This window comes from Orycteropus afer, unplaced genomic scaffold, assembly GCF_000298275.1.
Source record: "Orycteropus afer afer isolate SDZICR_OR568_19922 unplaced genomic scaffold, OryAfe1.0 scaffold00052, whole genome shotgun sequence".
NCBI lineage: Eukaryota > Metazoa > Chordata > Mammalia > Tubulidentata > Orycteropodidae > Orycteropus > Orycteropus afer.
In genome coordinates, this window is record NW_006921639.1 from 2,289,331 (window position 1) to 2,301,265 (window position 11,935).

The 11,935-nt window shown below is 41.1% G+C and overlaps 1 protein-coding gene across 1 annotated transcript in view; it reads right to left on the bottom strand.

Annotated features, from left to right (window-relative positions):
- Positions 1-11,707, bottom strand: part of FRMPD2 (FERM and PDZ domain containing 2) — a 221,629-nt gene extending 209,922 nt beyond the window's left edge. The window contains exons 1-4 of the mRNA XM_007938683.2: positions 11,686-11,707; positions 11,305-11,430; positions 9,430-9,587; positions 1,659-1,724 (exon numbers count right to left, since the gene is read on the bottom strand). Of these exons, the coding sequence (XP_007936874.2) occupies positions 1,659-1,724; positions 9,430-9,587; positions 11,305-11,430; positions 11,686-11,707 (372 nt within the window). The remainder of the gene's footprint in view (positions 1-1,658; positions 1,725-9,429; positions 9,588-11,304; positions 11,431-11,685) is intronic.
- Between the last annotated feature and the right edge of the window lie 228 nt (positions 11,708-11,935).

Genomic DNA, 11,935 nt, shown 5'->3' on the forward strand with positions numbered 1-11,935 from the left:
GTATAGCAGGGATTGTGGGGCTGGCGCGGGATCGGGCAGTGTTTCGTTCTGCTGTGCATGGGGTCACTATGAGTCGGAAACGACTCGACAGCACTTAACAACAACAACTCTCCACCCACCGTCTCTCACCCAACAGTCTCTCACAGTCTCTTTCCCAGCAGTGTGTGTCCCTCAGTGTCTCTCTCAGCAATGCGTGTCTCTTGCTTCTCTTTCCCAGCAGCGCTCGTCTCTCAGGAGCGCATTCCTTCTCAGCAGTAATTCCTTCTCACCCAGTAGCCAGAGAGTTCTGCCTCTAGAAGGCCTCCTTTTGAGCCTGTCAGAGTGGCCAAACTAGCCAATCATAACATCAGAATATTAAGCACCTGAGAGAGAGCAAACCTCCCAGAACATTGCTTTGTGCCACGCCTGCTAGAAATACCCAGGTGGATAACTTTTACAATCAGAAGTTCCTCAGTTGCTCACAGCAAATTCCACAACAGAATTTACAAAGACTTACAACTAGAAAAGTCATACCAGGTAATTTACCACACCACAGAAGGATTAGTCTCATGGGAGATCTCAGTCAATTGACATAATATAGTCCATAAAGTTATGTTTTATATCCTAGTTTGATGGGTAGTGTCTGAGGTCTTAAAAGCTTGTCAGTGGCCATCTAAGATACAACTATTTGTTTCTACTGGTTTGGAGCAAAAGAAAAAGAAGAAAACCAAAGACTCGAAGAAGAAATTAGTCTGTAAAACAAATAGTCTGCACAAACCATGGCCTTATCAACCCCGAGACCAAAAGAAATAGATGGCACCTAGCTACTACTGCTGATCATTCTACCAGGGCCACAATAAATGGAAGGGGAGACAAATGTGGAATAGAACCTCAAATTCCTAAAAAAAAAAAAAAGAAAAAGAAAAAACCAAGACCTACTATACTGGTTGAGTTTGGAGGGCTCTCCGAGACTATTGCCCTGAGAGAATCTTCAAATCTTGAATTGAATCTAATCTCTGAGATCATTTTGTGGGTAAGTAACAAATTGGCTCAAAAAATAACAAGTATCACAGGTAAATGCTATGGTCCTTTAAAAAATCACCTATATGAAACCAAGCAGTCAACAATTGCTTTAAACAAAGAGGAAAACTTAAGGGAGCAGGGGAACTAGGCTAATGGAAGGATAACAACCCAACAGAAATAATGAGAATGTTCACATATTGTGAAGAAGGTAAGTAATGTCATTGAATAGGTTGGGTAGTAATTCTTGAATGAGAGCCTAAACTTCAGTGTAAACATCCAATGACAACACAATAAAATATTATTATTTAAAAAAAAAAAAAGAAAGAAAGAAACCTTTGTTTATAAATCTGCACTTTCAGTATCTATAAAATCATCTAGCTTGCCACTTCCTCTGAGCAATGATGGCAAATAAGTCTTATCTTGCTTGCCAATCCTAAACTGTGGCTGCCTGAAATGTTGTGTTGAGTAGAATTCTCAGGTAGTTTTTGGACTTAGTAGGAAAGAGTTCTGTAATCAAAGGGTAATATCTTATTGGAACCTAGAAGGAAAAAATAGTGGCATGTATGTTTGATAGATGTGGTCCCTGTCCTGGAGAAAACCTTGAAATAAACCCAAAGCCATGACCTGACAAGAGTTTGAGGATCTTGTTTACAGACCTGGTTTGGTGGAACATGAAATCCCGCTGACCAGTAGACGGTCATTCCTAAAGAATAGACGTGCATCTGCCAGAAATAAAAGCACATGATTATATTTCAGTCATCTCTGTTCTCCTGTGGTCCTGCAAGCAAAACTCAGTTTTTAGGCTAGCCTAAAAACCATCTGAAACTCCCTTCACCTTTGTTGCTTCCTACTCTGGAGAGCCAGGAATATGCTTTCTAGTAGTGATTGTACCATATAATTTTGGCTAAAGACATAAGAGGAGTCTGTTTAGGGGGTTGCTGAAAAAGTTTTTGCTTTACTGACAAAAGGAAAAATGTGGCTCTTTCCACCCTTCCCCTATTGTTCCTGTCTTGAACACTGATGTGATACATGGAGTCATAAACTAAAACCAAACCAAACTCACTGTCATCGAGTCTACTCGGACTCACAGCAATACCCAAAACAGTAAATCTTTGCAGAAGTAGATTGCCCAGTCTTCCTTCCATGGAGTGGCTGGTGGGTTTGAACCACCAACTTTCTGGTTAGCAGTCAAATGCCTTAGGCACTCAGCTACCAGCACTCCTTACACGGAGTCACAGCAGCTATCTTCTCAGCCTGAGGCAACAGGCAGAACAGAATGGAAATATCCAGCTGGATCATTGATGACATTGCTCAGCTGCGGACCAATCCCTGCACTTCTTGTTAAGTGATTCATAACAGTATGTGCTTCAGCCACTGTGTTTTAGGCTTTCTGTTTCTTGTCCACACCATTTTTACCTGACATACTATGGTTCAGCCTGATTAAAAAGCATCATGTCTTGTCAGGAAGCAGAATGACAGATGAAAAGAGCATTGTCTGACCTCTCTGAACCTTGGTATCTTCATCTTTAAAGTAAGCATTCTGCCTGAAAACTCTTGAGAATTGAGTGAAAAGTACCAGGTGATGGTAATAATAATAATAATTATTATTATTGTTGTTCTTGTCTTTATTGTACATAGAGCACTTATACACTAGGCCTTGCTCTAAGTGTTTTGTTCATATTAATTTATTTAATTTTCACAAACCCTGAGTTAAATATTTTTATCATCTTCATTTTGCGTAGGAGGAAACTAAAATAAAGACAAATAAGGGAACTTGGCCAAGGAAGTCCCAAAGGTAGAACTTGAACCCAGGCAATCTGGCACCAGAGTTCCTACCTTTAACCATTCTTCTATGTCACGTCCTCAATAAATGTCAGTTTATTATAATTTTGGAGCTTTTATTATAACTGACAAGGCATATTTCTCTTAAGATATCTTTATTCATGAATTAGGAGACTGGGAAAGGGATGTAGACAAAGACAAAGAATTTATGAATCACAGCCTAGTAAAGCACTGAGTTTAATACATGTGATGTTTGTTTTTTGTTGTTTACATTTCAAGGCCTAGGGCATATGTTCAGTGTCACATGGGCCAATTAGTTCTGTTTTGATCTGAAATTGAACCATTAGATCAGTCAACCAGCCCTCTGATGAATGTAGCTAGTTTCAAGACACCAAGGCAGGAGCGTTCACAAGATGAAGATGGACCCTCGTCTCCAGATAGCTGGCCCTGAAAGCACATGCCCCAGCAGTGTCCTCAGCACTTCTAGAGGCACTGTCCACACCTCAGATCCTAACTGGGTGCCAAGGGATCCATCTAAAAGTGTCCCAGAGCAAGGCATAGGACCACAATGACCACAGACTTCATCTCAAATACCAAATCTGGCCCATTAGTAGACATTTCCTAGAGAAGAATGACCCTCCTGGTTCAGTGAGGAAAAAATGCTGTGATCAATTGGTGATGTCTACCATAAGCATAGGATGGGACAATGGTAGCACAAATGACTCATAATTATAGACCTGCTCATGCCTTCCACCTCCTCCTCAGTCTAAAATGCCAAGCAACTGAGGAGAAATGTCTGAGTGTACTGGTTAGAGAAGGGTATTGGCCTGAGAAGAGAAAGAGTCAGCGTGTACCTTCCTAACCTCTGAATGGGGCCTGGGGCTTGGGGAGCAATCAGAGCACAGCCCCCTCTGAGACCCCTTTCATGATTGCCCAACCCAGCCCCAACAGGATCTGTGCCCAACTGGATGAAAGACAGGAGCCTGTGACAATTGGAAAAGAACAGCAGTTAACAGAACTGAGTATTAGGGATGCTGTCAGATATCAAGTGCTCAGTTAACCCTGCTTCTGAGCTTAATGAACAAGGGGAGGCTGGCAGCTTCTTGCCCCTTAACCCTATTCTCACATGCCATATCTCATAAGCCTAGAGAGTTAATCTTCCAACAAAAATAGCTGTTTGGTTCATTCACAATTCAGTCCCTCCCCACACTGGTTCTCTCCCAGTTCAAATGTACCCTTATCTGCTAGACCCAGACTTTCAACTTGCTACCTCCCCAGTTCTTAATCGGACTTCTTTCTTTAGCCTCAGAACTTCTATTTCCTCAGCTGAGAAGACCTGGTTCCTCCACACAGAGGCAATTGAACAGGAGAAAGGAGTATGTTTTTCTCTAGCTCAGTTCAAGGATGCTCTGAGCAGATGTGTGACTAAAACTTCATAAGGTTGTCAATGGAGAAAAATCTGTGGTCATGATGGGGGATGAGTGCTGAAAGAAACCCAGGCAGGTCCCTAGGAGTATTCAAGACCTATCTTAGCTCAGGCCCTTCAGAAAGCAGAGCCTTAAAGGATTAAGTGCTAATACTTCATCCAGGAGCTGTAAACCCAGGGCAATGTGCTGAGGCGCAAAGAGAAAAGGAGGCAAGGAAAAATGTGAAGGGTCACCATGCAGGTCATGTTCTCACAATTAGCTACAGGCACTGTAGCAAACATGTCTTTTGACACTCAAGACTTCTCTGAAAGGCTTCTGTGGATAAACAACATCTTGAAGCAGTCCACCGAAGAGAAGGAGGAAGGAGAATTTATGGCCTCAGTTGCTTGCTTTCCAGCTCTCGTTTACCATTGGTTAAGACTCATTCTGTAGGAAACTAACTCCCCTGCATTTTTCAGTTGCATTGATAAGCCCCTTTAGTGATTGATAGACCCCAGCACTCAAGATTTGAATTTTAGCTGAGTCCAGAGTGCAGGAGGCAACTTGAAGTGGGTGGAGAATTGACAGAGAGACTCAGAGGGGATCTGAGAAACACTCACATTTGAATCCAAGGCAAGAGTCCAATGATTGACTCAGGGACTCTGGCAGCATAAGAAAGGATACATGATGCCCATATAATTGCCAATGGGGTGATGAAGCCAGACCTATTATGACTGGGACTGTCAGGTTTTTATTGACTTAGAGACACATGGGCCCAGACATATGAAAACGTAGAAGCCACCAAAGCAGGGCAAGATGCAGAATATTTAGTAAAAAGTGCAAATCTGAACACTCTGCTCCTTGACTCAAAAGGCATCCCTGGAACTGTGGCTGCTTTTCCTTTGAGTTCTCAAAACCTGAGTATAGGGCCTCCATGGATTCTAACTTTTCATATTTCTGGGTCACGTGCATCCAAGTCAGAAACAAAACATGCCCACTAAGAAAAACAAAAGTATTACTGATGTTGCCATACAGAAATAATCATTGCAAACATCTTGGTATATTATATTTCCAGAAATTTTTCTACATGTGTACACTCACCCAAAATGTGTAATATATATTTTGAATTTTATATTTAAATCATTGAATAAACATCTTGCTATAAACTGGCCTCTGATGACTGCTTTTGCTGTATCGTAAAGATTTTGGTATGTTGTGTTTTCATTCTCATTTGATTCAAGGAATTTTTGAATTTCAATTTTCATTTCTTCTCTTACCCAGTCTTTCTCAAGGAGGGTGTTGTTCAGTTTCCATGTATTTACTCTTTTTCCATTGATCTTCCTATTGTTGGTTTCTAATTTCATAGCATTATGATCTGAGAAGATGCTTTGCTGTATTCCAATGTTTTTAAATTTATAAAGGCTTGCTTTATGGCCTAACATATGATCTATCATAGAAAATGATCCATGTGCACTGGAAAAGAATGTGTATTGTGCTGCTGTTGGGTGAAGTGCTCTGTAGATGTCTATAAGGTCAAGTTGGTGGATTGTATTGTTTAGCTCTTCTGCATCTTTGTAGAGTTTCTTTCCAGTTGTTCTATCTTTCATTGAAAGTTGTGTATTAAAGTCTCCCGCTATGACTGTGGGGTGATCTATTTGCCTTTTCAGCTCTTTTAAAGTCTGATTTATGTATTTTGGAGGTCTTTCATTGGGTTCATAGATACTCATTATGGTTATTTCTTTATGTTCAATTGATCCTTTAATCATTATATAATGTCCTTCCTTGTCTCTATGGTGGTTTTTGTCTTAAAGTCAATTTGACCAGAAATTAATATTACCACTCCTCCTCTTTTATGCTTGCCATTTGTTGATATATCTTTTTCCAACATTTGATTTTCAGTCTATTTTTGTCTTTGTCTCTAAGGTGTGTCACTTGTAGACAGCATATTGATGGGTTTTGTTTTCTCATCCAATCTGCAACTCTTCATCTCTTGAGTAGTGTGTTTAATCTGTTAACATTCAGTGTAATTATTGACAACTATGAATTTGTTGCTATCATTTTGTTGTGTTTTTTCATGGTGTCCCTGGTTTCTTTGTTCCATATTATTTTCTGTGCTGAGCTCGTTATGTTTATGAATCATGTTATCATTTCCTTGCTGTTGTTTTAGTATATGCTGAATATTTGTGCTTTTCCTCTTTTTTATTGTGATGTGAAGGTTTATCATTTTTCTTTGAGGTTACCCTATGATTTATAAATTTATCCCCGAGTTTAGAACAGTCCATTCTATCTTGCAACTCTCTTAACTTCCTCACCATTTAGAAGTTCTGTAACTACACAGTCTTTTCCTTCTTTTAGGTTTGTAGTTGTCCCCACTTGCCAATTGATGTCTCTGGTTCCCTGTTTACAATCTTGTAAGCTTATTTTACTTTGGATATGTCCATAGCTGTGGTTTCTGGGTTATGTCATCTTGTGTATTCATGGTTGGTTGTTATTTGCTATTTTTGGTTCTCTGTTCAAAGGAATCCCTTTAGTATCTCTTGTAAAAGTTGGTCTTGTTTTAACAAATTTCCTTAGTTTCTGCTTATCTGGAAATTCTCCTAATTTCACCATCATATTTGAGGGACAATTTTCCCAGGTATATAATCTTTGGTTGAAAATTTTTCTCTTTCAGGGTTTAATATATACCATCTCCTTGCCTTCTCACTTGCATGGTTTCTGCTAAGAAATCAGAGCTTATTCTTACTGGCTGTCCTTTGTAAGTAACTTTTTGTTTTTCCCATGCTGCTTTTAGGATTCTTTCTTTGTCTTTGGTTTTGATGAGTTTGATGATGATATATCTTGGTAATTTTCTTTTGGGGTCTACCCTCTTTGTGGTTCATTGGACTTCCTGAATGGATATATTCTCATCTTTCATCGTATCAGGGAAGTTCTCCTCCAAAAAATCTTGGACAATTTTCTCAGTGGTTTTATTTTTCTCTTCCTGTTCTGGAATTTCAATGATAAATAGATTATTCCTTTTGATGATATCCCACATGAACCTTAGGCTTTCTTCATTTTCTTTTCATCTTTTTTTCTGATTGATCCCTTTCTAAAGAAGTATTGAGATATTTGTCTTCAATCTCATTAATTCTGTCTTCCATTGTATCAAATCTATTCCTTTGCCCTTTCAATGGTTTATCTTTTTCTAACAATTTCATATTAATCTTCTGGATTTCCATCTGTAGATTTAGAATCATTTTTCATTTCTTTTGTCATTTTGTTCTTGTATTTTCTTCCAAAACTCTTCTAGGGTTTTGTTTGTGTTTTCCTTGGTCTCTCTCAATCCTTTGAAGATACCTAAATATAATTCTTCTGAATTCCTTATCAGAGAGTTCCAATGCTGCTTCTTCCTCAGGGATGTGTTCTGGGTCTGTATCCTACTCCCTTGTTTCTACCACTTTATCTTGCTTATTTGTGTGGACTGTGATGGTCTGTTGTCCCCAAGACATCATAGAATTGTTGTATTTAGATCTTTGTTAACTGTTTGGAAGAGTAGCCAAGGGTGAGTCAAACTCTTCTTGGTATTTGTTTATTGTTGGCCCATTGGTGAAGAAAGAAGTAGTGGCTCTTACTCAGTAAGTCAAGCTGCAGGAGGTGTGGGAGTAGTTGTGTCATATGGGGACTGTTGCTGTCTTCCATTCAGTTAAACAAAAATAACAATTGAATAACCGTCAAAAAAAAAAAGCAAATGGACAAAAAAAATATGCCATGTAATCACACAGGAACAGTAATTTAAAAAAGAAAAAAGGGAAAAAACCTGCAATATCTGGTGATAGGGCAATAAGAGAAAAAAGAGAAGGAGAAAAAAAGAAAAACAAGGAATGGAGTTAACCACAAGAAAGTAAAAAAAAAAAAAAAATTTAAATGCAACAGGGAAAAGAAAAAGAGCTGAAAACTGGAAACTGGGAAGGGAAGAATAAAGAATAATAGTAAAGAGGACAAAAGTAATAATAACAGCAGTAGTTTTAAAGCAGATAAAAACAAACAAACAAAAAAGCAGGAAAAAAAAAAAACATTGGGGCAGGGCAGGGCACACAGGCTCCGTGGGAGCACACAGACTGGGATGGAATTCCTGCTGGCCCAGAAAGTGGGTGGGAGTGAGGAATGGCCTCACCTCTGTTCACCAAGAGGGTGTGGGGTATAAGAGTAACAAGGGGAATGTCACACCTTCCCAGTCATCAGGGTTCAGAATGTCCTCAGGGTTCCTGGCAAGTGGAGCCTTTCTTAAGTAACCAGAATCTGGGAGAACGCTGTCACTTTAAATATCCAAAATGGTCAAGCTGCTTATGAGCATTCAAAATGGCTGCACCCTCCAGACAGACAAAAGTCTACAGCTCAGCCCACCTTCCTCTTCTCTGCTTCTCTTTCTATTCCCCAGCCACTAGAGCAGCTCTCTGTGTAGTCCCTGGCTAACAGTGCTGATTTTTAGGTTAATTCTTAGGTCCTACCACCACTTGGCAATATCCAAGATGTCTGTGCCATCAGGATTGCTGCCAGACTGCAGCTCCGTATATCTCTATTTTTGGTGTTTTCATGCAAATTCTTCTGCTAGTTAGAGTTTAGTCCACTTCTATATTCTTCCCTTCGAGGCTCAGGGGTCTAGGATTATCTTCTGTATCTGTGTTAATTGGTTCCCCTTGTCTTTGTTGAAGAGGGTCTGTGAAGTCTTTTTTGCCTATTCCGCCATCTTACCAGAATGCAATCATTAAATAAACTTCTATAGCATTATTTTAATAGCTGTCTATGTTTCATGTCCACTCTCATTGAACATTTAGCTTGTTTCCAATTTATCACTATAGTCAACAATGCAACAGTAAACATTGCTGCATCTAAATCAATTTTCACTTATGCCTTAGAATAAATTCTGAGACAAAAATTACTGTGTCATTTATAGAGTTTATGCTACATGCAATGGTACCAATGTATCAGACCGTTTAACCACAGCATCTCTAGCACTTCTTTCTAATATTTATGATAACTTGATGGATTAGGTAATATCACTTTTCAGGCGTAGAAATTGAGGCTCAGACAAATTGACATGTCCTTGTTCACAAAGAGTAGAAAGAAAGCCTGGGAATAAAATTCTTTAAACCAACACTGACTCAATGTTCAGAGCCAGGCTCCTTAAGCTGAGCTGGGTGCTTGGGGTGCCATCCCCAGGAGAGAGCCCAGGAAGCTGCAGAGAAGCTGCATACCTTACCTGAGACACATCAGGAGGCTCATCATTGTTTTGTCCCTGTAGCAGTTCAGGGGCTTTGAAAGGAGCAGCCTCTACGTGAGAAATATGGTCTTGGAAAGAAAGGCTTCCAGCCACAGAGAGCAGTGCCGACCAGGGGCAAACCACATAGTCCGAGGAATCTGAAACCAAGACAGTGATAAGGAGTTAAGACCCAGTGCCCCTGTCCTGGCATCTGTCCAGCAGGAGCCTAGCAGTCCCAGCCTCTGGGACAGACTATGAGCAAGACTGGTTAGAACATGGAGCAAAACAAATTCCATTCAATGTGCATGTGCATGTATGTGTTACAGAAATGAGAGTCTCAAATAAAAGATAAGAAGAGATCAGTTCCACCCAGAAATTAGCACAAGCCTGATTTCTCTGGGCCCAGACCTAGGACCAAGGTGCTAATATTCCAGAGTACTGTAGCTGTTCATTAGCAAGGAAGGAAAGGGAAGAGGAAAGGAAATGGAGACTCAAGGAGAAAATCAATGTGAAACTGCGGGTACCTCCTTCATTCTCCACATGCTGGGAACTGTCACCTGGACTGCTCATATGGGGAGCTGCTACTACATGCATGCAGCTCACAAGCATGTGTCATTTTTTAGTTGACATCTGAATGTGGGTCCTCAGTGCCCATGACAGTTATCAATACACTCAGGAAGAAAATCAACTCCAAATTCACTCTTCAATATCTGCTGTGCCATAATGACATAATTTCCTTACATGGCACTCCTTTACAGTGAACACAATGTTCAATTTTCCTTGTAGAGAGTGCTTGAGGGACTCACCTGCTGTTTCTGGTGGGTCAGTTGGTGGGCATGAACATACCTGGCAGTACTTCTCCTCAACTACAAGCCAGAATGTGCAGTTTCATCATGATCACTTCTTCTAAGTAATCATCTTCTCATTAACCTCTACACAGACTCAGTGCTCTAGCTGCTGCTCACATCAGCTCCCACAGCTATGGCTCACCCATGCCCATCTACACTCGAAGAGTCATCCCAACCCCACTCCCTCTGCACCTTACCACCTGTCCAGCAGTGGTGATTGCCTGTGCCCCATCTGCCCTAACCACAACCAGCCTTCTCCACAAGGTCTGAACCCCAGGCCAGGTAGGGGGCTCCCCTTCAGAGTTTGTCCTTCACTGGGTACTGCCTGTCACTCTAGGTGACCTTATATAGTTTTCTTATATTTTACGTTGTTGTTGTTATATACTGTCAAGTCAGACCCAACTCATAGAGACCCGTCCTTGGGTTTCCAAGGTGATATCACTATGGAAGTAGATTGCCCAACCTTCCTTCTGAGGAGTGGCTGGTGGGTTTGAACCACCAGCCTTCTGGTTAGCAGTCAAGTACCTTAGGCACTATGCCACCAGAGCTTCCTATATTTTATAGTTACTCATTTATCAGGGTTTAATAGTTCTTCATATTAACCTTCCTTGTTGACACCACACAGTGAATTTTGTCATCTGACAACAGGATGAAGACCATTACAGCATCCGTGAACAGAGTATAGTAGGGACAATTCCTATGTATGTCAGTGCTTTTCTTGGGTAGCTGCCCCTGCCTGGCCATCTGGCTCAGACTGCTCAGGTGCTGGAGAGGCCTGTGAAGTGCAGTGGGCTTTTGCCTAAGTAGACATACCCAGGAAAGTGGACAAGACCAAGTTAGAAGCAAGGTTTTTCTCCAAAAGACCTACCACAGGGCAGTAGGTGGTGGTCAGGAGAGCATGAGCACTGGCTTGCTTGTTCTAATGGTTGGACTCAACAGATTGAAAAGCAGTAGCCAGAGTATGTTTGTTTGGGAAGCTTCACATTCAACCACCTGTACTTCAGCTGCCCTGAACACACTCTCTTACCATCCTGAAGGTCTTCTAGGAGTTGCTCTGCAGCCAGGAACAAGAGGGACCAGAGTTCCTCCTCAGATAGAGCTTCTCCCCTGATCTGCAGGGCACTGGCCAGAGTCACAGAGGCTGGGCTCATGCCTGCAAAGACACATGGTGGCCAAGCTCACTACAGTATCAGCACCAGCCTCCAGCCCAGGCAATGGATCCTACACCACCCATTTAGTACGTGAGACCACATTCTCCCCTGTCACGGGGAAGGCACAGAGCTTAGCACACTGCAGAAGTTAAATAAGGGTCCCTTGGGGAGATGGTTTGTTGATCTTCAGTCAATCAACAAATGGGTACATGAATACATAAATGCATGAGCAAGTGAACCATAGGAATGACACTTACCTCCACACTGGCCCCCACTCATGACAGAGAACTACCTGTAATCAGGTAGGGTTTGTTGCTTACTTGCCTCTTCTTACTAGGAAAGTGGTTTACAACCACATATGCCTCCAACCAATAGCTTCATTTCTTTTCCTCTCTGTTGACACATACAGAATTGGATTTGCTAGCAGTACAAGCCCTTTCCCTAATGATCCCAGCATCTTCCTGAAGAGCCAGAATTACCAGAAGGAATAATCAGTGCCCACTTTTG